Source organism: Haliaeetus leucocephalus, unplaced genomic scaffold (genome assembly GCF_000737465.1).
Source record: "Haliaeetus leucocephalus isolate CR32 unplaced genomic scaffold, Haliaeetus_leucocephalus-4.0 Scaffold536, whole genome shotgun sequence".
Lineage (NCBI taxonomy): Eukaryota > Metazoa > Chordata > Aves > Accipitriformes > Accipitridae > Haliaeetus > Haliaeetus leucocephalus.
This window is the reverse complement of record NW_010972972.1, coordinates 7,395,728-7,423,658: the sequence shown is the minus strand read 5'-3', so window position 1 is coordinate 7,423,658 and position 27,931 is coordinate 7,395,728. Positions and strand designations below refer to the sequence as shown.

Here is a 27,931-nt window from a genome sequence, read left to right as displayed (position 1 = left end):
TAAACGCTACAAGTTCGTAATCTCCACCTACCTCATCTTTGCTGGTATACTCCACTATTTCTGTACACAGATTGCTGCACTTGATGGTCCCTAAGTTCCGCTGATTGCTCTTCCGGTTGCACGAGTCTTTGTACAGCATGTACGGTGTGCCAGTCTCTGTCTGGGATTCAATGATAGCGTACCAGAGCTGCTGGGCCTTCACCACTCTGCGGACACGGCCTTGCTTCTCATAACTGCAACAGGGCACATGTTGCTTAATAATTCCAAGGCTCTCCAAAAATAGCAGTGAAAGACAATCATTTTTAACACAATATCAGGCTCTCAGGCAGGCAAGACTCCATTCACTTCTCAACTGCATGAACTCTGAACAGTCCTTGTTTAAAGGAAATGGAAAATCTTTCACTACAACATCCTACACAACTCGTTCAAAACAAAGCCATCGACCATTTTAAGCAGGGATCAATTCAGAATTTCCCTTTAACAATCTTGAGCATGTCACAGTTTGAAGCAAACAGTAAGTAGACCTTCTCCATCTTTGTTCTTTTATCAATCTGATAATGGAACTCGCTGACCACTTATGAGCCAACACCACAAACCTGTGCTTTTGCTCCCAGATACCACACGACAAGGGCAGTTCTGTGAATGGATGACCACTGCTTAAAAATATATTCACTTTTCTCACCTCTCATATAGTTTCTCAAATTCCTCTCCCCAAACCTCATCTAGGCCAGGACACTCATTTGGACACATTAAGGACCAGTCCTGTAAGGAAAAACATTCAGAGAAAATCTTTAGGCACTCTGTCAATTAAAGGCATTCAACTTCATCAGCAGACCCTATTGTGAACAGGAGCATGTGAACTACACTTCCCATCCTGAAAAACTAGGAACGAACTCTGCCAGCAGACATAGGGAAGGTGTTCATCAGACTAGTCAGATTTATTTAAAAGTAATTATATGAATATTTATAACCAAACTGCATTTCAGGAAAATGACTGGTTCTCAAGATATAACCCATTTTAAAGCAACTACAAGCAGTCATATGAAGATCAATTTACTGAGAAGATTTTAATGCTTTAAGGAAACTCCAGAGTAAAAATTTAGCGTAATAGTATAAGTACATAAGTCATGGGCTGCAAGATTAAGCACTGAAGCAAAGTATCCCACTGGAGTTCTCCAATTCCATTCTCTACCTGCACAGCCTAGTTCTCAAATAAGGTGCAGCAGCCTTTTCAGGAAGTTCCTTTGCTGCTAGGCAGACAGATCTGCAACCCTTCATGAACTCCATCCCAGGGCTGGTCACCTGTTTCTCTATTAACAGACCTATTCTGCACCAATCACGCTTCTTACCTGGTTGGTTTCAACTCGCTTCATGAAAAGATCAGGAATCCAGAGGGCAAAGAAAAGGTCTCTAGCTCGCTGCTCTTCTTTCCCAGTGTTCTTCTTTAAGTCAAGAAACTCAAAGATGTCCAAATGCCATGGCTCCAGGTAGATGGCAAAAGCCCCGGGTCTCTGATACATAAAACATAGTCAAGATCAGAACAAATTGTCCTTGAAAATAAAATCTCCTGCACTGCTCCTGTGTGCACACAATACCCTAAACTAACAGGAGCTTAGTTTTATAGTCTCGTTAAGGCAATTTCAATATGTTTTTTTGTGTTACTGTTGTTCTCACTTATTGGAACTGGGCCGTGTTACTAGTTCCAGATTCTCAATAAAAATGATTTAGTACCAAAAAATGTATCTCTGCTGTGTAAGCAGGGGCTTGACAAATATTAGATTTACTTATTGTGTCATGCCTCCATTGACTTCTGGACTATGTGAAAACAAAGGATCAAGAAGCTTTCTACAGTCTTACACCTTAATTCACTATAGGGCGTTCAAGGAGTGGCTAATAACCAGCACAAGAGGCTGCTCTAACATGTGCATATTGTGCAGCAGACATATACCAAAAGATATAACTGCATGATAAAATGTATAGTGAAAGGGGAACACCAGAATACCAACAAGAAGGAGGGAAAATGCCATATTCTAATTATGTGTCATCTACAATCACTTCATCAGCTCACTGATGTTACTGGGTCAATCCTTCAGAGGTGTGGAACCTCTGACCTCAGGTTCCCTTCCTGGGCATAATATAATGGAAAGCCAGTACCTTGTTTCCACCTTGATCCACATAACGGGCAGTGTTGTTGTAGACCCTCAGCATTGGAACAAGCCCGTTGGAATTTCCATTTGTCTGCAGAGGCACAGGAAAACCATCAATACTGAAAAACAACTGCCTGAAGAGATGGGCCTACATTTTCTGCATGTCTTTCAGCAGTTTGCAAAACTCTTGTGCTGAAAGCTAGGAACTGACCACCCCAATCAGTTATTTGGTAGTCCCTTCTCCTCACCTTTTTTTTAAATAGACGAAAATGTATATATCAGCTAATGGTCCCAGAGTTAATAAAATGTACCTCCTAATTTCTTTTTGTCACATGCACTGCGACAAAAAAACCAAACACACATCCACAGATGATGTTGAGCAGTTAAGACTTACAAAAGGAAAAGGGCTAATGCACAAGTCTCTGAGCATATTCCTAGGTTGCTAATAGTTGGAGATGTCTGATCAAACAGTGGAATAAGATCCTCTTTTTAGAAGGACTTCTATTAGGAAGCCAAAAAAACAAGGAAAACCAACCTTTTTGCCTTAGAGCATAGTGAAAAGAGAAGGACTACTGAGCTAGACCGACTGCTGTGTTAAACTGAGTCAGTAGAAGCAGCATTGATTTGGCAACCAAAATATAGACATTTCCTGAAACCAGAAGGTCAACCGCTGCTGGGAACACCATCTGCACACTTACCCCAGCAATATAGCTGCCCGTGGCTCGGATACAGCTCACAGCAAGGCCAATCCCACCAGCAGACTTTGAGATCAGTGCACACTGCTTCAGAGTGTCATAGATTCCCTCAATGCTGTCATCCTTCATGCACAGCAGGAAACAACTAATGAAAATAAATAGCTTTATCATACAAAGATTAAAACAAAAAAAGGGAAGAAGTATTTCACCAGGGCTGCAGAAAAACAAGAGTAAACACTGAATCTTTAACATGTTATGCAAAGGAAATAAATGATGCAAAACCATAGGTTTCAAAGTGGAATAAAGGATAGTTTTAGAAAACATCATGAGCAATAGTTGTATTACTGATACCTGTGTTATCAAAGCAAAACATTTTTTAAATCATATCATTTATGCTTGCTATTTTTAGCATGTTTTAGAAAACAATTACCAGGATTCACATGCACATAAGTAATTACTATGCACATAAGTAATTTTTAAATAAAATACAGCCATGTAAACATTTCCATTAGCTTTAGAAGCTTACAGAAACCTGTGTATTTTTCCCCAAAGACTACACCAGAGATCAAGTTAAATTTGACAGCAGCTTCTCAAAACTTCATAAAACTATCACAGAAACACAGCTACTATTTTTAGAAGTTGTGAAAGCATTTCATTTGAACAGACCCAATCTCCAAAACTTTACCTTCATCTAGTTACGCATTAAGCAAACTTGAAAGCCAAAGGTACCTGGAAAGCTGAGGCCGGTTGGTGCCTGCATTGAATAACGTGGGGGAGGCATGGGTAAACCACCTTTCAGACAGAAGATTGTAAGTTTCAATTGCAGCATCAATGTCATTTTTGTGGATCCCCACCGATACCCTCATCAACATATGTTGAGGACGCTCAGCAACTAAACACAAAAAGCAAAGCGGGGGGGAAAGAATGTCAGTATGACATTTACGATTAGTACAGACAGATGTAGGGGTCATAGCAATAAGCTACAAACAACGTGCAATGGGCCACTTGAGAGCCATAGTTTTCATAGAAATACAGAATAATTCAGGTTGGAAGGAACCTCAGGAGGTCTCTAGTCCGATCTCCTGCTCAAAGAAGAGTCAGCTAAGAGAATCAGACCATCGGGACTTTATCCAGTCGGGTTTTGAAAAACTCAAGGACAGGCACTGCTGCATAACCCCTCTCAACAACCTGCTCCAATGCTTGACTGTTCTCATGGGGAAAAAAAAAAACCACCTGTATTAACAGTTAAAATCCAATCAAATATCCAATCCAGCATCCAATTGCTCTTTAGGTTTATTATGTTACAATTAACCTCTCAACATTCTAGTGTCCTAGGATTTTCATGCTAAGGGCCTGCCATAACTGGCACAGATAGCACAGTAGCTCTTTCGGCTTAAATTTATTAAAAAGTGCTTAGCATTATGGAACAAGTTATCAGCTGGATAGGAACTACTTCATCTTCTAAATCCTAGATAACAGGCAGCTTTCAAAGCACTAGGGACCTCAAAACAGACGGCTGAAGCACAGTTGTCCAGGTCACACTGCTATTATTTGGAACACCCAAGTAAACTTGGCACAGTGCTGCTCTTTAATGATCAACTGTTCTTCAGGCAAGCATACTGCTGCCACCAAAATATGTTAGTTTTCTTAGGCTAAGAATCAAGTTGCACATGCCCACAAAATATCTACCACAAACTTTTTGCTAACTTTTTTTAAACCAGTACACAGTGCTTTCACTGGAATGCTTTATGGAAAGCTATGAGGTAGGCTATTTACCTCCTCAACCCCTGTTCTGAGCCATGGTCTTGACTTTTAAATAATACTTCAAGATGATACAGACAGTTCTTACCTTTTGAGTTGATTTTCAGCAAGTAGGAGCGTTCAAGAGTCTTTAAAAAGAGAGAATGCATTTTAGTAGACATGCAGTTTTCAGTTTTTAAAAAAATCCTGTTAACTGCAAACTCAAGCATCTTCATGTTCCTTATCCCAGGCTTCAACAGAAGCACCAACCCTGCACTCCACTACTACTCTTGTTAATGGCATAGGATATTAGGTGACTAATGACTAAAAAAAACCCAGAAGTCCACTGTAAGGTTCCAACACTGAGGACTCTAGGCTTTGTATTACGGAGTGGTAGTGGAGCATGCAGCCACAAAGTTCAACACTACCTCTCAATCCACAGTGAATTAAGGCTAGAAGACAAGGGAGTGCTTGTTCTCCACAGCCCCATCCCTCCTTAAAGTATTGTTAGTTATACTACGACAATGCTTTCCAGACAACCTGTATCACAATCTGCAGCACTGGGTGTTGAACACACAATATGACAAATATGGCAACCCTACAACTGCAGCACATCCCTTCTAAGCTTGTACCTAATGGATTACAGCAGTAATTACAGGAGGGGATGTCAGGAATTGCATATCTATATACATATAGAAACACATCCCCCCCTTCAAGGTCCCCTCTTTCCATCCTTGCCTATGCTGTTTCCGCAGCTGGTATGCTCTTTACACACACTAGTTGTTTCCTCATTGCAGACTACTTCCCCCAAAGCAGAAGACACCACATCAGGTGTGTTGATGGAAACTCCAGGCAAAAAACCCCGTTCTTACAGAGATTCACAAGAACTATCTGAAGTACCCAGTGCTATGGAATAGCAAAATACTCTCCAGTTAACCCTCCAGAGACCCCACTGCATCATGCCCTAAAACAATTCAGCAAAGAACAGCGTGTTATCAGGGGAGCAGAAGGAGCAGATGGTGGGGGCACAATAGACTGGACTGGTTGTGGGGGAGATGTTCCAGCAACATGGAAGACGACAAAATGCGTGGGACAACACACTGAGAACAACTGTTACACAAAACAATGAGGAAAAGCAAAAATCCCTTTTTTGGTTTATTAAGAATCAGATTATTTCCTTGAGGAATGGCACGAGCTGGGAAGCTTTCAACAACATTTGGTGCTATCTGCTGTGAAACAGTTAATGCCCAACAATTAAAATATTGTAGCAGCCGAGGGTACACAACAAAGCCAAGAAGAAAGTACATGATTCATCCAGTTAGGCAACTGTTTTGTGCAGGTATTCTTCATTTTTTACAAACCCACTAATGTCCCACTACTCCAGTGCCTTCCTTGCCCAAATCAAGATGATTCTGCAAGTATTCCCATCCTTCCCAAAAGATTCAGCTCCAGAAAAATATCAAAACAGCAGTCTTCATTATCATGAGTAATGTGCTTTTTACCTTAAAACCAAAATAGTTGTAGGAGAAGTCTCTGTCATAGATAATGGCAGAATTCAGGCGCTGAGAGGAAATAATACAGAGAAAAATTTACATTTACAATCAGGTTTTTTGTGCCTCACATTAAGGTATAACAATATTATCATTGTTTGGCATTTCTGGCCTCAAAGGTCTAGTGAAACAGATATCAGATCAGAGGAATAAAGTAGGGAAGAGCACTTAGCTTGAAACAAGAAACGCACAGCTTTAACAATTTTTTTTCCAAGTACAACGCACAATTGTTGGCTACATTTTACTGAAGTCTAACTAGACACTAAGAAACACAAGAGAGAATCAAAATACAAACATGAGTTCCCATAAGATCACCGACCTGAAACAACTGGAAATCAGAAACCAAACCTCACGTCTCCCTTCTGTGCACACAAAACAGATTGCTACATCAAAAGCTACTTTTTCTCCAATAAATTTGTGCTGATCATGACTATGAGAACATCCAAGAAAATAGATTGTACTACAGAAACATCCTTACATGAAGGAAATTCCTACATCCTCTCTTTTAAACTCTCCAGAACAGAGCAGTTACCACCTGCACAGGCTTCTGCGTTGGCTTTTTGTCCTAAAACAAACATGGCTTGCTTAAAAATAAGAAAAATAAATTTTCTGAACTAGTTCACTGAATTTTTAAAACTTCGAAGTGAAAGAAAAAAAAAAAGTTACATACATCTTTGTTGGCCAAAACTACGTCTAGGGTTTCTTTGGAGATCATTGGTGAGTGCTTCCCGTTGTGAGGGTTTATGTAGTTGTAGAGATCATCCATCACATCTACAACAGAAAGGTATTTAAAAAGAAGGACATCCACAGACCTATATATGCATCATCTGTCATTTGTTTTCAAGGATTTAACAGGCAGGACCACGCATCCTCTAAAATAACCCCCTCCAGCTCTACAAACATACACCTTTTCTTCTACCTGCTCAGTACTATTACTAACCCATTAACCTTAAAAGTGTACTTCTCTTACAATGCTTTTTTAATAGAATTTGTAACACATAATAAATGGGAAAGTGGGTGCAACCTAATTTGAATCAGTTCCATTTTTCATCATTCTATTTATACAGATACTTTTCCAAAACAGGCAATTTCATTTTCCCTGTGACATGCCTAAAACTCATGTTTTTCATCTCCATGGCATTTTTAGTTAGCCTGGGTACTTAGTAACTTCTGCTTAAGAGATTTCCATATTTATATCCTCTAAAACTCCTACTCCCTTTCTGACTAACTGCCATCCAAGTGCCCCCAAAGAGACTTACCACTGAATACTTTCTTAGTTTCTTTGTGCAAATTGGACACTGCAATCCTTGCTGCCAGGATAGCGTAGTCAGGGTGTTTGGTGGTCAGGGTTGCGGCCGTTTCAGCAGCCAGCGTATCCAGTTCCACCGTTGTGACACCACTGTACAGTCCCTGAATCACTTTCATGGTGATCTGGGCCTGAAAAAGGAAAATTCTGGAGGTTAGATACCTGTTGTTGGGGGAAAAAAAATCCTGAAACCATTTAAGATGTAAGATATGCTTCACTATAAGCAGTACTGTTTGTTCTGTTTGAATGGAAAAGCAAATTAAAATACCAAACCCCCTTAGTGAAGTACTGACTCCTAAAATTTTAAAGTAATACTGGGGCAGAAGGGAGAGCGAGGAAAGAGTGAAGAAAGCAGAAACTGTCAATCCAGAATCATTAACAGTTTTTAATCTGCAGACACTTTCCTAAAGGCTAGAATAGAGTAGCAGCAAAGTTCATAGGGGAAAAGTCAGATTAAAACAGTACTTGCTCGTAAGTTTTCAAACTCCAAATGAAGCTTGACTTTATAAATGCCTGATGAGACATGGAAGTGCTACGCTTAAAGTCATTTCATGACAAGAGCAAAAAAAACCCAACCCTGGAAGGGATACAATGGCTTTTGCTTCATGGCTTAACTCAACTGGCTTCATCTGCCAGTTGGGACCTTTTGTGGGAAAAGACTTTTGCATCTATCTCTAAAGTACTTTCTGCTTTACTCTCAAGCACTTAGCACCGATCACTACAAGAAAGAGCATATTCTACACTGGAGAAGAGAGGTCGAATCTAACGTGGTAACTGCCAAATACACTGGCAGCGCCAACAGCCTCACAAAACCAGGACACGTAATTTTCAAACCTTACTCTCTGAAAGTAAGCATGTTAGGTTAGGGATTTTTACTAGTGGCTTGTAGAGCATCTGGCACAAGAAGTTCCAAGTCCAAAAGGAGAAACTCAGTTCCAAGAAGAGCAATGTCACACACTACTGCAGAATAAATAAGAATGCAGTGCTTCCCATAAGATTATCTTCATTATCAAGACAGGGTTATTAAGAGTCAGGAGGACTAGGAATCTTGCTTCTGTCCTATCACCAACTCCCTGTCACTGAGATCAAGACAGTGTACTTTGTGTTTCAGTAACCAAGTCACTAATGCTCCTCCTCCTGCTCTCTATGGCTGAAGAGCACCACTTTTTGGTACAGAATGAATGTCAAATATTTTACAGATGCAATTTAAGATATGAAAACAGATTGTTAGATCTTCAAGATGGGAAGAGCCTAAGTTGGCAACTCCAAATGAACAGACTGGGTCTGCACATCTGCATAAAAATCTCACAGATATCAATGGATCCACATAGGAGTCATCCTCTGCACAGGCTTTGGAAGGAGAAGCTTACATGAGTAGGATCAATGTGCACTCAAAATCCTACGCAGCTTGAAAAAACAAAGTAGGGATATTATAATGACAGGGGGGTTCTGTCAGACAGAAAGGGCACCTTGTTTTATTAAGAGAGGATCAAGAGCTACTTTCCATATAGTATTGCTCAAGCTTTGCAGATTGAAATTGAAAGCAATCTACCAAAACCAAAATATGTGAACTGGAGCAACAAACAACTCTTTTTTTTTAAGCACAAGAAGCTCAATCGCTTCAGCTTTTGAGGTAAAAGCAATTTACAATAGGTAAACTGATTTTCCCCCACCACAGTCTAAGACTCCGTATCTGTGAAGCAAAAAAGCTCAGAACACAATCAGAAGAAACACATTATGAATGCATTTGCCAAGACTTCCTGCACAGGCCACCATGCTTGGCTTTTGCCACAGAGAATAACTGAGTAACACTGGCTCACCGCTGTCAGGTTTTAGCAGAGATCACAAGGGGCAGAGAACAGGACAGCAGGAAAAAGGACAGACTCACGGGATCGACAAAGTCAGCGTTGAGCCCATAGCAGAGCTTCTGGATGCGTGATGTGATCTTGTCAAACATGACACGCTCTTGGCGTCCATCTGTTGGAGAAGAAGTTACTGTCACAGCAGCTCCCGTTACGACAAAGAACCAGTTAAGCACAGTATCCTCCTGCCCAGCACCTCACACAAGGAGCCAGCCCTCTTTTGGGTGAACTTGGGGTGGGAATCACCAAGCACAGCCTGTTCAGGTTCTCTGTTCAGGCTCAAGGAGAAGAGAGGCTATCCCTCCACCCTGGCATGTTCTTGCTGCAAATGATCAATACTATGCATGGGATCCCTCACTCAGAGGCGCAGCTCTCAATACAGTGAAGAAAAACAGGGAGCTCACGCCACTTCAGGAGGGGCATGAGTACCCGCTACAAGGCCAAGAAATTCGCACTCCACTCCACCTAAAACTTTGCATAAAACCAGTTCTCGGGACCACTGCTGCAGAGATGGGGAACCCAGCTGAGGGCCACCCCAGCCCCCCTGCCCCCCAAAGGCTGGGGATCCCTCCTTTGATCAAAGGTGTGGGACCCAAGCACAAAGCTTATTGTCATTGCGGGGAGGGTGTCTCCCAAAACTAAGGGGTCTCATTCCTCATTCTTGATGTCACGGGCGGAGATCCCTCACTCTGGCGTGTCCTTCTCCCCCCCCGTGCAGTGCAGATGGGGTGCTATCCCCTCACATTCGGTGCCGTGCAAGCTGCCCCCAAAGCAGAGGGGATCCCATCCTTTCACGTCCCATGAGAGACACCCCAAAACAGAGGGGGGCCCCTATCTCTTCACTTTAGGTGCCATGAGAAGGATCCCCCAAAGCAGAGGGGGTCCCGTCCCCCCCGCACCAGGTGCCATGAGACGGAACCCCCCCCCGCAAAGCAGCGGGATTAACCCCATTCCCCCACACTCGGTGCCATGAGAGGAGACCCCCGACCCCCCCCAGAGAAGAGCGGCCACCCCATCTCCCCCTCGCCCCCCAGTGCCGAGGGAATCCCCGTGCCGGCCTGTCCGTCCCCCCCCGCAGCGGAGGGCCCTGCTCACCCCGCTTGACGACATGCATGGCGGCGGTCGGCGTCCCGGGTCTCTCAACGGCTCCTCAGCGCCAAGCGCGGTCTAAGCGCTTCCCGCTCCCGCCAACTGCGCTGACCCCGCTGCGCCGCCGTAGCGCTCCACCCCTCCCGGCTGAGGCTGCGGGCGACATCTTGCCTCCGGGCGCTGCCTCCTTCTTCACCCCCTGCCCCCACCGCCATGACTTCAGCGCTGCCTTTCACCGTTAGCGGAGACTCGTCCCTTCCATCATCCCCGCCTTGCCCCCCTCTCCTCCCGGGAAACACCACCCCGCCCGGGACGGCCACGCCGCTTGCCCGCTTCCAAGATGGCGGCCGACAGCCCGCCTGCCGGTGGAAGGAGGCGGTGGGACGGAAAAAGGCGGGTTACGCCGGCGCCAGGGCGCGACGTACGGAGACCGCGAAGGGACAAAACGCCCTCGTCCTGCGATAAGCAGTATAGCAGTAACAATGGCAATTATAATTATACTAAAGCAAGGTCCAGACATGCTATTTAATGCGATCCGACAACGGAGATCCCCCACAACCCCCGTTCTGCCCATACCCCACACAGAACACCACTCCCGTGGGCCAGAGGCCCCTACGGGCATGGCGGCCTGTGCACCAGCATGGCGCCCAGCCCAGGCCCTCCCGTGAGGGGCAGGGGACAGGAGGGGAGCTGGCACCCCGTCAAGAGAATGGCCCCCAGGGGACACCCAGCCCCTGGAGGTCTCTGAAGGACAGGACCAGGGGGACACCGAGCTGCCATCCTTGGCCAAGGCGGCAGGTGCCCCAGCCGAGGGTGGCGTGAAGGGTGCACGTCCTGCTGCAAAGACCTTTCAGGATCTCAAAAAAGCCCGTGGCCGCCCTTAAAACATCAGGACTGACAATGTCGAGGAGGGGGCACCCTCCCCCTGCACTTCAGGAGGGCGAGCCCCCTCCCTGCCCCTGTGGGCAACCGCCATCTCCTTCTGCAGCACTTGCTCCTCGCAGAGGCAGGGGAAACGGCTGGGAGCCCAGGCTGGGGTTTACCCACATAATCCAACCCAAAACGTCAGTAGTTCTTCTGCTAACCTGCTCTAAATGTCTTGGGAACCAGCAGCCAAACAGCAGCTGTGGCACTTGTGAGTCTGACATGGCATGATAACATCTTGCCTTTATCGTTTACAGCATCTTCCTTTTCTGCACAGAGCCTTGTGAAGTACCTCTTACCACCCGAGAAGCGCACCTGCCTGCAGGGGACGATGCTGAGCGGTTTAACACCCCACGGCCTCATCTCTGCGAGTGGGAAACGGGAAGCAGAGGCCAATACAGTACCGCAACGGAAACGTCAGGTTTTGCACTGTGAGAGTATAACCATCCAACGTACCCTTCAGCTGAGGCTAATCCTGCAAGTCTCAGAAAGAGATCCCAGGAGCTTTAGTGGCACAAAGTGGCTGGAAATTCAGTTACTTATTTCTTCTGGATGGACCACTGTCACTTCCCACACGAGGGTGTTGATTCCATTCAGTGTCAGAGCAAAAATGGCAATTGCCAATTCCTCAGCACCAAGGTTTGCTCTGAAGGTGCCCAGTGCACCAGCAGGTCAGTCTGATCCTGCTCAGCTTGAGCGAGCCAAGCAGGAGCACAGCACAGAGGCTGGCAGCCCAAAGAGCTCTTGTCTCAAAGATGTGACACGGGAAATTTTTGGAACTGATCAGGAAATGGGAATAAATTTGGGGTTGTTTCTCAGTTTTGTTGGAAAAAGGCCTACAGAAGGAAAAAGCATGGCATTTTGATCCATTTGAGCTGTGCTTACAGATCTTTGCCCTCAAGTTCTTCTACTCTGTGTTTTATTCACTCTTTTGGGAAAAAACAGTAGTAGGTGGAGCAGTTCTTTCATTTTATGAGGATGTGACTGTATGCCATGGGTTAAACTGCTGCAGAGGAAAACCAGCCTCCTCCCCTCCAGCATGGCTGTGGCGAGATCAGAATGACCAAGATAAACCCAATTCTTCAGACATGTGAGTTTGGGACAGAAATGTAGCAACAAAAACTAAATTTCCTGAGGCTGCACAATACTTTTACCTCCATCTATCTCTGAGACAGCTGTGGCTGGAGTGGGAGTGGAGTGTCTGTGCTAAGAGGTTCCTGTTGTTACTCCTTTGCTGATTTCCACAGTGAAATTTCCTCAGTCTGAACTGGCTGCTTCATTCAAACTATCAGAGCCACAGGCATATGCAGCCGGCACGTCAGCTGCACAAGGGCATTGAGCCTTTCTCAGCTAGGAAACAAGCGCTGAGCTGAAACAGCACTCAAAACTGAACCAAGGGTGCTTCAGTACCTTATATTCATGCAATGTGAAGCCACAAAACAAAGGAGCTGATCCTGCCATGGGTCAAGGGGACAGACATACCAAGGAAATCATAGCTCCCGCCTCTTGCCCACGTGCTTCTGTCTTACCTAGTATGAAGGGAGCTGGGAGCTTGCATGTGGGTGCACTACCCTGGCATGCGCTGCAGGGAACCCAGGATGCTGGACCAGCAGAGAACTGCAGAGGTTTGCATCTTAGCTCACGCCAGAGCTGACATGCTATGTGATGTTCTGATGCTGACCCCTTTTCTGGACCAAGGGACGTCCAATCTCACTTTCAGCAGGGAATGGAGTTCAGGCCTCTCTTCCAAAGCAGCCGTTGATGATGCTGATGATTATGTATCTGACTATGTAGCTGGTAAACCTGGGCAAGTCTTGAGTTCATGTCTTCCCTTTGGGGAATTCACACTTGTGCTCCCCATCACCCAGGGAGCACTGTCCCTGGCAGGCTGCAAGTGTCCTCGGGAATGAGACTCTCTCCAGTTCTCCTGATGAAGATCTGGTTTTCTCAGTCCTGCTGGCTTGTGCTGTGTGCTTGTAGGTCACATAGCAGACTGCGCCCTGAGAAGACATCCTGAAAATCTTGACAGTGCTGCGGTGCCAGGCTGCCCAGCTGGCAGCACTCCTGGTGCAAGTGGAGAGCTGTTGGGCTTGAGAAACATTGCTGGCAAAAGCAGGGGAAACCATGAGAGTGAGGTGGAGGCCTTGAGTCATGGAGCGAGCTGCACAGAGTTATCTTAATCCTGCCAGGGACAAAGGCCTGGGCTGCTCTGTGACTGGCTCTGAGGGCCCCCAGGCTCCAGTGGAAGTTGTGAGTATCTCAGGTATCTTGGGGGTTTCTTACAGAATCCAGTCTTTGAGGAGAAAATACAGATGGAAGAGTCTAATTCTCTGCCTCCTGGTTGTTTTGTGCATCATAGCACACCGTGCTAATTCCCCAACACTGATTACTGGCTCCTCAGTTGCCCTGGACCAACTGTGTGCAAACCTCTACCATAAGCAAGACCATCAAAATTACCCAAGTTAAAAGTACCTCTTCCATTTCCCTCTTTCAGGTGGAGTTACAGTTAATTCCTTGACCCAGAAACATCTGCAGACATTCTGTCCATTTGAAGAGACTGCTTGATTTTGATTGTCTCTCTTGCAAGGTCTAGGACTTTGCACTGCCCCAGGAGTACAGCAGGGTTCTGGCAGATGGCGTGAGATGAAGGCGACCACAGTCATCAAGCAGAATGACTCCTTCTTCCTTTGGTTGCCTCCCATGATGAGCTTCCTTTGGTTGCCTCCCATGATGAGCTTCCTTTTTTGCTCCTGACTTACATTCGATTGCAGTCATCCCACAAAGACTTTATACAGACTTTCAGAGGGGGTCACCAGCTTAGCGGATCACTGGACAATTCATAACCCATTGCCATCCTGCTGGCAATGGCCAAAGAGAAGCAAGGACAGTGCATCAGCATGTAACATTGACAGACAGACAAAAGCTGGTGTGCAGCAGAGGATCAGGGATCTAGCCCAGTGTCCCCTCGAAGATGCAGAGGAAAGGAGGTGGAAATGCTAACAAGAGCAGAAGATGACTCAGTGGCTGGAATGGGAGAACTGCAGGAGAAATACTCTCTCATGGATAGATCACAGTTTTAAGTTGAGCTCTTTCAGCAGCTGCTACTACTGCTGACGCTGAGCCTGTGTGAAGGCAGCAGCAGTCTGTCTCCCAGAAAACCCGCACCACTATTTCTGCACCTTATTTGGCTGCCTGGTTTTCCCAGCAAATGGGCTGGGAGACCACAGCCACTAACTGGGAAAATAGGGTGAAAATAATGGGTGTTTTGGGGGATGCTGCCATCAAAGATAGCCTGGAAAGGGAGATGGAGCTGTTCCTGAAAATGGTCCTTCCTTCCATCAGGATGCTGTTCAGCCTGGGGGGGACAGCGGACCGCTCCATGTCCTTTCGTACCACTCCCTCCTTCTTCCTCATGCCTTCATGCCTGCTGGCCTTCAGCACTGGCTGGGAGCCTGGCACCGCTGTCTGCCTCCTCATGCTGCTCTGCAGTGGGGTCAGGATCGGCTGCCTTGGCAGTGCCACGGCTCCGGTGCCCTGGTGCCCCTCCTATGTGGGGCCACGGCTGGAGAAGGCACCGGGCTGCTCCTCAGCATGGCTCAGCCATGAGCGTCCAGGGAGCCGAGCACAAAACCACATCCCAGCAGAGGTTTGGTGCTGAGGGGCCACCCCAGTGCACACCCTGCACCAAGCTCTCCGTGAGCAATGGGTGCTGTCGTACCCCACTGAGCACAGCCCCGGCCCCAGAACTCGTATGGAGCAGCCAGTGATGCCTCTGGTCCCTCCTGGCTGCAAAAGCAAGCGGGATGAACCATCTTCAGGGGGCTGGGGGCTCGTGGGGACCCCATCACAGCAGATCCCGCACCCCGGGCCAGGGCCAGTTGGGGCAGAGCTGCACCTGGTGCAGGTGAGCGAATGTCACGTCCCAAAGTTGGCGTGACTCAAGTTCGTGGATTTCCTTTGTCAGAATTAAGGTGAAATGACACCAGGGGAGTTCGAACAACAATCAACATTTATTCAACCTAGCTAACCTTGCCCAAGTACAAGTGAACTTCCCAATATGAACCTTGTAACATGTCATTAAGCTGCTGTTTGAAAAGAGAAGGGAGGTGTAGAAAAAGAAATGGAAAAAGGAACATGAAACTGTGTCAGAAGGAGAGCCCTCCCGTTGAGTCACGAGGTTCAGAGCAGACCCCCTTGCTTTCTGGACTCCTCAAAGAGGAGCCCAGGGACGGCTGGATCCACACTTAGTCTCAGACTTGGTCAACGGTTTATGTTTAAAAGGATGAGGTAGAGGGACTGTGGAAAAGAGAGAAGAAAAAGAGGGGGAGAGAGAGGGAAAGAAAGAAAAGACAGAAAGAAAGAGAGAAGAAAAGGGTTTCACCAGTCCTGGGTCCAGAATTGGGCCAGCCAGCGTAGAGATCCAGTTCCAGAGGGCGCGCACTGAGAACTCATTCTCCCTTCTTTTATAGTGTGTTAGTCGGTGGTCTTGACATGCACAGTTCATTCCCGGGGTTCTCTGGAATCGGTCGGTGAGCTTTGAGGGGGTTCACTGAGGAGTTGCCTCTTTCCCAGCTGGCATGATTGTTTAAGGTAGAAGCCCAGTTCCATCCTCCGTGGGGCCCCCTCCTCCAGGCATATACACTGCGCTCCTTCTCCTGGTCACTTAAGATAAGGCATTGTGTCTTTGGAGAAGTGCGGTCCCACCCTCCATCCTCCAGGCACATACACTGTGCTCCTTCTCCTGGTCACTTAAGATAAGGAACTGCAGCTTCGGAGAAGCGCGGTCCCACCCTCTGTGGAGTCCTCTCCTCCGGCCACATCACAGAACTCCAGTGTTTTTACAGAGGCCTTTTTCCCCACCAAAGTTCTCTAATGAATATTTGATACTGACTATAATTTGTCAGACCATCGCAGTGAAGTGTGGCCGTCCCTCCCTCCTGCCACCACCGAGCAGGAAATGCCGGGCACCGGGCACCTTGACATGCCGGGACCCCCGGCCCCCGCCACGCCACCGGAGCCCACGGTAAGACCGGGGCCCTGAGGGACATGCCTGCCCTGCTCTGCGCTGCCCTGGGCTGCAGGAGCCTCTGCTCCTAGTGCCAGACACCCACGGGGTGCAGGTCACCCTCCACAGCTCTGTTGCAGCTGGCCCCGCTGGGAACCCCCGCAGTGAGCCACGGTTGCGGTGGGAGCAGCACGGGGAATGTCTGGATCCTATAGGGGTTTCTGCAGATCGTTGTCCCTTAGCCACCCACATGCCAAGGTGATGGCCAGCCTTTGGGTCTCAGCCCAGCTCGGTTCCTCTTGCAATCCCTCTGCCATGGAGCAGTGCCCTTTCTCCATCCCTGACGGGTGGACCTTGCAATGTGCCCCGCAGCTGCAGTTTGGCAGAGCTGCCAGGATTTCTCAGGGTGCACAAAGCAGCTGGAGCCCTGTGTCCCCTTGGGCACAGGGCAGGTCTCCCACCCATCTGGAGGGTTCTGGGGAGCCTGTGCCCAGCAAAGCCAGTTCTCCTCTTGCGGGCAGGTGGGACAGATGCTTTTCAGAGGCTAGAGCATCTCTGTAAAGAGCTGAAGGGAGCCCACTGCTCTCCCTTTTCTCGGGGCTGCAGGTCACTGCTGGGGTGTGGGGCTGTTAGGGGCAAGTTGGGTGCGGGTGCAGGTGCAGGCTGCTGCCTGAGGGGCTGTGCAGGCAAATTTCCTTCTGGGGGACAGAGAGAGTGGGACAGGCAAGATGAGGGGGTCACAGCTCCCAGGTAACCCCAGACAGCATGGGGTACATGAATGGTGGGGGAGATGGGGCTGCTCAGCAGTCCCCTATGTGCAGCCCCTGTGGTCTGGCCTGGGGGGGCTGCCTCTCCTTCCTGAGACCCCCCTCTTCTCTCCAGGCAGTCCAAAGTTGCTGGGGAGGGTGGTCAAGATCTGTCCTGGAGGAACCTGGGGAAAGCTGCAGCCTAGGTGGCAGAAGGGACCTCCAAAGACAGACCATGTGGCTGGAGCAGCCTCTGCAGGCTGGTTTGGGGGAATCCCTCCATCCTTTCCACTGCTCAAGCAGTGGCAAGCACCCCTGCACCCACTGTCATCTGCCCAGTGCAGGGCTGGGTGCCAATCCAGGCAGTCCCTGTGTTTAGCTAGTCCTGGGTGCATAAGACAGAGCAGAGGTGAAAACCCATCAGCGGGGGGTGGGTGAATGCCAGCTGCTGACTTTCACACTATGGGAGGATCTGCTGGATCAAACCTGCCCAGGGTTTTAGGGCTGGGGTCTGCCCGGACCTGCACTGGCTCCTGGAGCCTGAGGAGGAGCACAGAGCTCTGAGCCAGCCGGAGCCTCCCATGTCCCATAGCACGGGCCATGGCGGGGTCCCACTGGGCGGGTTTCAGGGAAAGCCCCAAAACCCATTTGGGAACCAGATGCTTTTTCAGGGAGACCTTGGCCGTGCCCAGCCCTGTCGAGGGGCCTTGCAGGGTTTGCAGCTTACAGCCAGTGGTTCCTGATGCTTTGCTCCCCTCCGCAGGTCAACATCCTCCAGATAGAGGGTCCAACCACTGACTCCACCAGCCAGCCCTGGCCGGGACCCCCACCCCAGCCTGACATCCCAGCCCCCAGCTCGCACTGGCTGACCTGGACCGACAAGTACAAGTTCCTGCTGTCCTGCCTGGGCTACTGTGTGGGGCTGGGCAACATCTGGCGCTTTCCCTACCTGTGTTACCGCAACGGAGGAGGTAGGTCCCTGCTGTGGGCATACACGTCCCTTCCCGGGCACTCGGGCACTGCTCAGTTCTGGATGGAGGCCAGGAGCATGGGGGGCTGGGGATGGACAATGTGGTGGTGCACGGGGGCTGTGCGCACCAGGACAGCAAACACGGGTGCTGGCAGGATTCAGGGTCTTGTGTTGCCCACCACAACTTTAATTCCACCGTGAAGACCACAGGGAAAGATGCTTTAAGAGTTCAAAGCATCTCCACATGAGTCTGCCAGGGACTTCTCCTGCTGGGGCTGTCCTGTGCAGCCCAGAGATGCGCCTGCCTCTGGGATGAGCCTGGGGCAGCCTGCAACAGTGTCCTGAGTGGTTTGGGCTGAAAAGTGCAGCCTCCAGGCAAAGCCCCTCTGCAGAGCATCTCTGCCCCTGCCCAGAGAGGTGGGGCTTGGCCAGAAAGGCAGTGACCCCCCTGCAGCACTGTCAGCTCCTCTGCAGCAGCGGTAACAGGGACTGTCTGGTGCCATGCAGCTACAAGCTGTTGTGCATGGTGTGTGGAGGTGCCCATCCACTGTAAAATCCAATGCAGTCAGCCAGGAGCGCCCAGGAAGGTGGCCAAGCAAGGGCAATAACCTACCACATTTCTGGGGAAGGACAAAGTGCAGGGAGCTCAGCATGTAGCTGGTGCCTGGTGGCAATTCCCCACGATGCAGTGCCATGTCTCTGCGCTGTGGGACAGGAGAAACCTCCCCAAAGGTCATTCTTGAGCCCCTCGCTGCTTCTGCTGCCCTGATGTTGTCTCCTCCTCTTGCACCCAGCTGGAGGGCCCACCTTTCCCTATCCGGCCCTTGCCACCTTTGCTGAGCCTCCAACCCACATTGCTCTGCCCTCTGGCATCTCCCTTTATGCTGGGCATCGCAGAAGTCTGCACTGCTCTGCTGCTGCCTTGGGATCCCCGATGCTCTGTGGGCTCGCAGCCTGCCCAGCTCCGCAGCCTGCCCTCCGCCGAGCAGTCTGCGGGGCTTTTATTGCGCTGGCTTTCTACATTCACTCCAAACTGCCCAGTTAAATTAGTGATTTCCCCTTTGCCCCGTGGATGTTCCTTAAATGACTGTAACTGAAGTAATTTGCTAATAGGCCAACCGACTTGTTTGGGGCATGGCCGGATGGCGAGTGTGCTTTGGCGGGGGCAGAAGCAGCCGTGCATGGGACACAGCACCGTGGGACCCCACATGCTGCTCCATAGCCCCCTGCCCCACTCTCTGGCCATCCCCGACACCGCAGGTGTCCCCGGCTGAGCCAATGCAAGCTGGCCTGGCTCCGAAATGCCCTGCCTCGTGTGCACGCACCCCTGCTGCCCGCCGGGGCTGGCACCCATCCCTGTGATGCCGCGCAGGTCTGGGGCAGCACCGGTGCCTTAGTGGGACATGCCGGGGCTGTGCCCTTTGCACCTTGCCTAACTGGGGAGGAATTTGGCCCTCGGGGCAGGGCTCGCTGGTGGGTGATGGGACTACCATACCCTGTGCTGGGGCTGGGGTGCAGGGTTGGCTGTGGATCCTCCTGGGGAAGCATCTCCTCCTTCCCGAGGGACTGCACGGCCTGCCCTGCCCTAGCATCAAGGCTGGGGAGGGGGCAGAGGGAGAATCATAGAATCATTTAGGCTGAAAAGACCTTCAAGATCATCGAGTCCACCCATCGTCCATTGCCACTAAACCATGTTACGGAGAAGCAGCTGCTCCCATTGGAGCTGCTGCAGACACCGGCATGTGCCCTGGGGCACCTTGCCACCATGGGGATGGGGGTGGCAGTGGGGTGACCTGCTCCAGGGACTGGGGACACAGACACAGCCATCCCCACCTGCTGCAGTCTCCCCCATCATGGGGGATGGCTGCGGAGGACACCGGGCTTTCCCCTTGCTGCAGACACCCCGAGCCTCCCGCTCCCAGTGCTCCCACCACCCATCACACGCTTCTCGCTTCCCAGCCCTCTCCCAGGACACGGCTGCCTGCGGGCAGGGGCTGTCTGCACCCCACGGGGCCATGCGTGCCCAAAGCCGGGTGCTCCCCGGAGGGTGGGAGACGGGCTGTGCTGTGGGAGCCTTGTGGGGTGCATCGCCCCGCGGAACCCACAGACCCCTTCTCCCAGCAAGGCGAGGGCGGCTTCAGCCGGGCACAGCGATCGGTGTGCTCGCCACTGGATGTCACTGCCGGCCGCCTGGCCATGCAGGGCCCACGCTGCCTGTGGGCAACCGCTGAGGCAGGGCTGGACACTGCCCATGGGCACTGCCCGGCACCCACGGGGGACGAGAAAGCATCAGCCAAAGGAGGTGGGGGCAAGCAGGAGAAATGGGGGTGCAGGGGGAGCAGCTGCCCCCTTGGCCCTCCACCCCAAAGGATGGGGATGGTGGGGGACAGGCAGTCATGGGGGTTTTTATCCCAAAGCCGTGGAACTGGGGAGGTTTGTTCCTGTGCGGCACCCCTTGCAGAAGGCCCCAGTACCCGTGTTGGACTGGCAGTAAAGCAGCCAGAGCCACCATTTCCCAGCGTCATGGGCAGAGCAGGGACACGCTACACTACCTCGGTCCCACTGCCCGGTCCCCCGGCCCCACGGACGGTGCCTCCAGCTGCAGGGAGCCAGCGGGACTGGGGCACCATCACCCCTCACTCCCAGCCTCTGCCAACAGCCAAGCAGGAGTTACCGATGTCCCAATGGGGCTTTAAACCTGCGGCGGTCCCCTCCTCCCCAGGCTAAGCCCCGCAAAGCCTCTGCCAGAGCTGGCTGGTGATTCCCCTGCAGCCTGCACAGCAGATGCAGAGGCAGCCTGCTCCCCCCAGCACTGTGCTAATGAGTGCCAGGCTAATGAGCAGTCAGCCCCACATCTGGTCTGTCAGCGAGGCTGCGGGGGAGCGGGGTTTGAATATGGCATGTGGCTGGAGAGCTGCACCCCTGCAGGGAACGGCTATCGCTGCGCCAGAGCTTTGCCACCGGGAGAGGATGGGCTTGGGCTGCAGCTGGCTGCCAGCTGGGAAATGCCCATTTCTCCCCTGGAAAATGTCCTTTTCCAGCACAAATTTTGCCTGGCTGAAGTTGCAAGGAGCAGGATTTCCTCCACAGAGAATGCCATTGGTGAGACAAGCTGTGTAAAGATGCAGATGTCAGTGTATTGCCAGAGGAAACTCCAGGATCTGCTGTGGGTGCATCCCACGGTCCTGAGCATCTCATGGCCCCGAGCACCACTGCAGCACCCACAGCTGCACCCCAGCGCTGCTCCCACCACCCATTCCAAGCCAGGGCCAGCAGGATCCCACCAGCTCCCAGCTCAGGCCCCCGCTGCAGGGCTCATGGGGAACTCATCTGCTGGGGACAGCCCCCAGGATGGAGCCAGCAGCCCCAGGGGGCTTTCCCTGCTCTGCTGCATCCTGCCTGGACACGTGTCCCTGCCATGGGTCCAAACCCTGCATGTCTGTCCTCTCGGAAGGCCAGACTAGCGCCGGCCACCCCCCCGACCCGCTCCGTCTCTCCTCCCAGGCATCTTCCTCATCCCCTTCTTCATCATGTCGCTCATCATGGGGCTGCCCCTCTTCCTGATGGAGCTGAGCCTGGGTCAGTATGGAGCCACGGGGCCCATCACTGTCTGGAAATGCTGCCCGCTGCTGAAAGGTGGGGCTGGGGGCCGGGGACACCTCTCCTGCCTGCCCCCACAGCCGCTGGGGCTGGCTGGGCTGTGGGAAGGGGTGTGGGGTGGGCACAGGGGCTGGGACACCCTCTTGGCGAGGTCCCAGTCTGCATCCCAAGTCCGTGGGCAGCCCCGGGCAGGTCTCCTGCTGCCTCTCCAACCCCTTCAACCCACGGTGGGGCCGGGGGTCTGTCGGATGTGGGCAGACCCCTGCCTGCCCCCCCCCCCCAGCAGCCTCTCTCTTCGCCCAGGCATTGGCATTGCCATGCTGATCGCATCCTCCCTGGTGTGCGTCTACTACAACGTCATCATTGCCTGGGCTTTCTACTACCTGGGGTCCTCCTTCCAGAGCCCCCTGCCCTGGTCCTGCGATGCCCCCGGGAACGCATACTTCTGCCAGGTCAGTGGTTCCCGGGCGGGCAGCGCTGTGGGGTCCGGTCCCGCGGTGGGATGCTGCGGGGCCAGACACCGCACGAGGACTGGGCAGGTGGTTTCTCTTGGGAGAAGCTTTGCCTGCAGCAGAAGAGGAGGGGCAGGCTGGGGCTGGGGCTGGGAGGGACATCGGGGATGGTGGCGATGGCAGTTGGTGGTGACGGTGACCTGCCGGGGATGTGTGTTGCAGAATGCGTCAGGGATTGTCAGCGCCAGCGAGGTTTTCTGGAAGTAAGTCCCTGTGTGGCCGCATCAATGTGTGCCTCCCTCGGACCATGTCTGGGGGTCTGGCCCCGGCTCCATCTCTCCTGGTCCCGAAGGGATGGGGCTGAGCCCCCGTGGGCAGTGGTCGGTGATGACGGAGGCTTTGTGAGGGGGAAGGGGTGGGTGAGGACATTGCGGAGGTGAGGAGGGTGCCTGGTGCCCCCCGTCCCGCTGACCCACGTCCCTGTGTTGCAGCGAGCAGGTGCTGGGGGTGATGCACAGCTCCGGCCTCGGAGACCCCGGTGCCGTGCAGTGGCCCCTCGCCCTGTGCCTGCTAGCAGCCTGGATCATTGTCTTCTTCTGCACGCTGAAGGGCATCCACAGTTCAGGCAAGGTGAGGGGCAGTGTGTGGGGGCTGCAGGGGGGGCTGCCGTGCCGGCGGAGAGGGGCTGAGCTGAGCCGTGCCCTGCGCAGATGGTGTACGTCACGGCCACCTTTCCCTACCTGGTCATCCTCACCCTCATCATCTGGGGGGCCACACTGGACGGCTCCCTCGACGGCGTCCGCTTCTACCTCTCCTTGGACTGGAGCAGGCTGCAGAGTGCCCAGGTAACCCCGCAGCGGGGCTGGGGGTTCCCTGATGGCAGCGATCCCCCCAGCTGGGGCCAGTGGGGCAGGCTGGGCTGGGGAGCCCTGCAGCCCCCCTGCACAATCATCCCCCAGGTGTGGAGCGATGCAGCCTCGCAGGTCTTCTATTCCCTGGGCGTCGGCTTTGGGGGACTGGTCTCCTTGGCCTCCTACAATGAGTTTGACAGCAACGTCATCCGGTGAGCAGGGCCGGGGCGCGAGGTGCATGGGGGGTGCGGGCTGTTGGGGCAGCCCCGGGTTGTGGCTGGGGAGGAGCAGGGTGGTAATGGGGAGGTCCAAGCCCCATGGCCCATCAGGATGCCCCCATCTCCATCCTCACCTCACAAGCGTGGGGCTGTGATGCCCTTCCCGGCAGGAACACCTTGGTCCTTGCTATTGGGACCTGCTGCACCAGCTTCTTTGCCGGCTTTGCCATCTTCTCGTTGATGGGGCACATGGCCTGGAGGATCCAAGTCCCTGTGGGCAGTGTCACTGACTCAGGTATGGGCTCGGGGTGGGGGACTCGTGCTGTGCTGTGCCAGGGGACATCCCAGTGCCCTGCACAGGGATGGGGCCATGGGGCTGCAGCCAAGCTCACATCCAGCCTGGCTACCAGCTTGCTGGACTTGGCCTGTCTCACCATGGCGTGTCCTTTCATGCTTCCCTTCATCTCACCCCGCAGGCCCCGGGCTGATGTTTGTGGCATACCCTGAAGCCCTCTCCCTGCTGCCCATCTCCCCGCTCTGGTCCATCCTCTTCTTCCTGACGCTTATCATGCTGGGAGTGGATACTTTGGTGATTGTCAGCTCTGGCAGCCCCATGTCCCTCCCCATGCCTGGCCTTGGGGTGCCAGGGACACCCCGCCTCAGGCATGCAGATGGCATGAAGTGCACGGGCCAGGAGCATGAGGGTGTTGCTGGGGTGGGGGGGTGAGGGGGGATGCATGGCCCCATGCATGTGGGGCTGCACCCAAGGCCATGGGGCAGGGATGCAGCCACATCCCACTGGCACTGGCCATGGGTTTCTCCACGTGCCCAGGTGTCACAGGGATGGGGATGCACATGGGGACAGTGCCCTGCAAAGTCCCCTCTGTAAGGACCGTCCCCAGTGCCCAGTCTGGGGGAGGCAGGGACTGGGACATCCCCCCTCCACCGACATCCCCTGTCCCTCAGTTTGGGAACATTAAAGGCATCACCAGAGCCATCCTGGACGAGTTCCCGGCCCTGGACAACCAGAGGAAGAAGGCAGCGTTGCTGGGTGCTCTCTGTACCTCCTTCTGCCTGCTGGGGCTCCCGCTGGTCACCCAGGTATGGCATCCCCTGCACCCCCATCCAGCGGCACCCAGCATCCTTGGGGTGATGCCAGGTTGGAGGTTGGGGAACGGCCATCTCTCCCTATCTCTGCACAAGCGCTTAGGTGGGAGGATGGAGGGCTATTCATAGGCCCTGGCGTCAACGCTGTCCATGGCAGGGGGTGCCCTGCGCCCACCCCACTGCCCTGAGCTGTGCTGACCCTGTCCCTCACCACCTCACAGGGAGGCATCTTCTGGTTCACCCTCATTGACAAGTACAGCACCGGCTTTGGGCTGATCACCGTCTCCCTCTTCATGTGCCTGGGCATCACCTTCTGCTACGGTGAGCGGAGTGGGCGGCACCAGGGTACACTGCAGGCGCAGGGTATTTACAGCACAGGGCAGCCCCTGGCTACCGCGCTGCCAGCGTTTGGCATTCCTGGGGCTCGTGGCAAACCGTGGCCAGGCTCTGTAGGGTGCACCTGCAGCTGTGGAGAGCTTGGAGCTGGGGTGGGCAGGGAGTTACCCCCCGTCCTGCTACCCACACGGAGCTCAGCCCTGCAAGGAGATGGTGCAAAGCTGAAGTGCAATTTTCCCTGTGTGTGGGGGATGCAATTTCTTTTCCACCACCAAAGCATGGTGGATGTTCAGCACCGCCACTCTGGCACGGCTCAGCCCGAGCACGGGGTGTCATGGGTGCCCTGGAGTGGGTGCACCCAGCAGGGCCATGCGGAGGGTAGGCAGGGGCTCGGCCATGACCCTCTCCTGGGGTGTCTGCAGGTGTGAACCAGTTCTGCCAGGACATCATGGACATGATCCGCCAGTGCCCACCCTGGTGCAAGCACATGCTGGGCTACTTCAAGGCGTGCTGGGCCTTCTTTACCCCCTGCCTGCTGCTGGTGAGCACCGAGCACGCTCCTGGGGCTGGAGGTCGAGGGGAGAAGAGCTCCCCTCCCTCCATCTCTCCCTCCCCTCTGAGAGGGGCAGCTCTTGCCATGGGTTTGGAGCGGGGCTGCCCGGTCCTGGTGCCCCCCTGGGCCTGTCTGTGGCTGCTGGAGGGAGCTCAGGGCACCCCTGGGGGTCCCTGTGGCTCCCAGCCTGGCCAAGACCCCTGGGGCCAGGCAGTGCCGTGGCGTCATGTTGGTTGTGCCCGCTCTGCCCTTCAGTCCGTGCTCGTTTGCACCTGCCTGGACATGCACCGAATGCCCCTGCACCACGGCATCTACGAGTACCCCACCTGGGGCACGAACCTCGGCATCTGTATGGGCGTCCTCACCTGCCTGCAGGTCCCGCTCTGGGCCGTCGTGGCCCTGTGCCGCCAGTCAGGGACGCTGAGAAACGTGAGTGTGCGAGGCGGGATGGGGCACCGGGACAGGGCGGGGGCAGACCAGGGGCTGCCCCAGTGCTGGGGATGGGGCAGGAGAGGCTGGTGACAGAGCAGAGGCGATGCTGTCCCTTCCCCAAGAGAGAAAAAGGGCTGGAGCTGCGGGGCCGGAGCAAGAGGTGGGGTCTGAGCCCCTCCGCCGCCGTGCCCGCTGCTGCCCCTTCCTGCAGCGACGCTGCCCTCTGCCCCGCGGGGGCTCAGGGCAGCCCCTGCTCACCCTTGCCCACCCTCAGCGCTTCCAGGAAGCCATCCAGCCCCTGCCCTCCTGGAGGGCAGCCGCTGGCCGCAACATGGATGGAGTCATTGCATGGCGGCGTTCACCATCACCCTGAACAGCGGCGACTTCACCGCGCTGCTCCACGGCAGCAGCGAAGACTGATGCCGGCCCTGGGGCACCCCACGTCCTTGCACGGAGCCCCCGGGAAGATGGGACCCACTGATGATGGATGGGGACACCCGCCGGGGGCTGGCTGCTGGTGCACGTGGCTCCCCTTGTGCCGTCACCATCACCCATCCCAGCGGATGATAATCACTGATCCCAGCACGTAATGCGTTTTCCTGGAAATGTTCTGCATGCTCCAAAGGTGTTTCTGGGGGACTCTGTGAGCAGGACCGGCTCCCCGGGCCATGCTCCAGCCCTTCGCTTGCCTCTGGGCAGTTGCCACATCTTGTTGGAGTGGTTTGGGGGCAGCTGCGTGCGTCCCTGGCCCCACCCCAGAGCTCTCCCAGCAGGGCAGGCTGCTGGCAGTGTCCCTGGCAGCGGCAGCCGCCTTGGGCAGGGGCCAGGCTGGCCGAGCCCACCGTGGCAGTGGGAACAGCACACTGACCCCCGGGAGGGGGACTCCGGGCCCCCCCCCAGCTGCCTCCCAGGCAGTGATTGGGGCCAGCGGCTCTGGCATGGCTGTTACCACTGTGCTGCCAGGCTGGACTGGGCCAGCAGCCAATTCCAAGCCCCCAGCCCAGGGCAGGTCCCCACTTGCCCATCCCGGGCCCAGGAGCAGCACGGCGCAGGCAAGAGGGGCAAGGGCCACCCCGGGGTTGGGTTTGCAGCCTCAGGGTGGCTGTGAGCACACGATGCATTTGCTGCTGCTGCAATAAAGGTCCATTTTCCAGAACGCTGTTGCTCGCCGGGCTGGGCCGAGCCGGGGATGTGCCCACGCGTGCCGGTGCCTGCGCCGGGGTCCCCGCTGGCCTCCGCGCCGCAGGGTGCCACCACCACCCTGTGCCGTGGCTGTTGTGCAGCACAAGCGGGGAGGGATCCTGCACTGACTGCCCCACTGATGCACCGGAGCCCTGCGGGACCTGGGTGCAGCTCCTTTGGGACAGGCCGGATCCTGCTGCGTCCTCTCCCTGCACGCAGCCTCTGGCCTGATGCCCCCGCGGTGCCTGGCTGCAGGGTCCCAGCCCACGGGGCCTCATCCTGCTGCCTGCCCACGGGCTCAGCACCGGGCTGCCTAGGGACAACATCTCACTGGCTTCAGCTGCAGGAGCAGAGGGGTGCGAGCGGGGAGAGACTTTGGCAGGGGCTGAGGTTGCCTTGGGCCAGGTCAGCAGCTGGTTCCTTGTCGGGGAAGCTGAGGGGGCCCCAGGGAAGTGCTTTAACCCCGGTCCCAATGACCGTCTGTCCTTCCTACAAGTCTCCAGCCCGGCAGCAGGGCAGCCATGCTCTTCCCATGCTCCTGCTGGTGATGTATGGGTGATATATGGCTCTGCCGCCGTGTCGCTGGGACGAGACCATCCCCCGGCAGCAGAAACAGGGCAGCGCCAGCGGCTTGCAGCACAGCCCGTCACCCCTGCGCCGACCCGGACGGCACGAGGTTATTTTTGGCGCTGAGCAGAAGTGCGTGATCCAGACCCCATGGGAGAGGACTCTGCTCCCGGCCCAGGGATCGCAGGGTCCTGGCACATGGCCCTGCTGCTGGGGGGCAGGTGGGGGGAAAGCCGGGGTGTCCATCTGTCCCTGCTGTCCGCTGGCCAAGCCGGGGCAGCGGGGGCTGGCTGCTGGGGGCATGGTCCCCAGGGAGCCTACCCACCACCGGCAGGCACCCAGTGCCCCCATCCGCCTCACATGGGACCCCCGCTCTGCAGCCTGGGAAGGGCTGGAAGAAGAGAGCAGCAGATGCTGGCTCGTAAAATAGACTACATGCTTTATTAGATTTAAAAGTTTTATGAAATGACAAAAAAAAAAAAAAAAAATCAAGAGTTGGCAGATGCGTCAACAGTTGCCATTTGGTGGATCCCCAACCCCTTCTCCAGAAGCATCGACAGGTCTCCGCCACCACAAGCAGTGCCGCTGGGCCCCCGGCT

The 27,931-nt window shown here is 53.7% G+C and overlaps 3 protein-coding genes across 11 annotated transcripts in view; 1 reads left to right on the top strand and 2 right to left on the bottom strand.

Annotated features, from left to right (window-relative positions):
* RRM1 (ribonucleotide reductase M1) overlaps positions 1 to 10,913 on the bottom strand; it is a 30,557-nt gene extending 19,644 nt beyond the window's left edge. For both annotated transcript variants that reach the window (XR_774940.1, XM_010576704.1), the window contains exons 1-12: positions 10,396 to 10,913; positions 9,327 to 9,415; positions 7,392 to 7,569; positions 6,803 to 6,903; positions 6,085 to 6,144; positions 4,692 to 4,731; positions 3,572 to 3,734; positions 2,846 to 2,987; positions 2,155 to 2,238; positions 1,350 to 1,511; positions 683 to 762; positions 32 to 233 (exon numbers count right to left, since the gene is read on the bottom strand). Coding sequence is in view for 1 of the 2 variants with exons in the window: in XM_010576704.1 (XP_010575006.1) it covers positions 32 to 233; positions 683 to 762; positions 1,350 to 1,511; positions 2,155 to 2,238; positions 2,846 to 2,987; positions 3,572 to 3,734; positions 4,692 to 4,731; positions 6,085 to 6,144; positions 6,803 to 6,903; positions 7,392 to 7,569; positions 9,327 to 9,415; positions 10,396 to 10,414 (1,320 nt within the window). In the remaining variant the exon portion in view is untranslated. The remainder of the gene's footprint in view (positions 1 to 31; positions 234 to 682; positions 763 to 1,349; positions 1,512 to 2,154; positions 2,239 to 2,845; positions 2,988 to 3,571; positions 3,735 to 4,691; positions 4,732 to 6,084; positions 6,145 to 6,802; positions 6,904 to 7,391; positions 7,570 to 9,326; positions 9,416 to 10,395) is intronic.
* Positions 10,914 to 16,184: 5,271 nt separating this feature from the next.
* Positions 16,185 to 26,189, top strand: LOC104837513 (sodium-dependent proline transporter-like). Of its 7 annotated transcripts, XM_010576700.1 has the most exons (15): positions 16,185 to 16,336; positions 17,828 to 18,035; positions 21,539 to 21,670; positions 21,938 to 22,086; positions 22,309 to 22,349; positions 22,578 to 22,716; positions 22,797 to 22,931; positions 23,046 to 23,149; positions 23,326 to 23,450; positions 23,632 to 23,744; positions 24,122 to 24,256; positions 24,484 to 24,583; positions 25,021 to 25,139; positions 25,407 to 25,580; positions 25,858 to 26,189. In XM_010576700.1, the coding sequence occupies exons 1-15, from the start codon at positions 16,271 to 16,273 to the stop codon at positions 25,954 to 25,956; spliced, it is 1,839 nt and encodes a 612-aa protein (XP_010575002.1). In that variant the 5' UTR covers positions 16,185 to 16,270; the 3' UTR covers positions 25,957 to 26,189. The 7 variants fall into 7 exon arrangements, with proteins under 7 accessions (XP_010575002.1, XP_010574999.1, XP_010575000.1 ...); XM_010576697.1 differs by having other exon boundaries at positions 25,021 to 25,580; XM_010576698.1 differs by having other exon boundaries at positions 21,938 to 22,349.
* Positions 19,494 to 27,931, bottom strand: part of STIM1 (stromal interaction molecule 1) — a 109,254-nt gene continuing 100,816 nt past the window's right edge. For both annotated transcript variants that reach the window (XM_010576702.1, XM_010576703.1), the window contains exon 13: positions 19,494 to 19,504. The gene's annotated coding sequence lies outside the window, so the exon portion shown is untranslated. The remainder of the gene's footprint in view (positions 19,505 to 27,931) is intronic.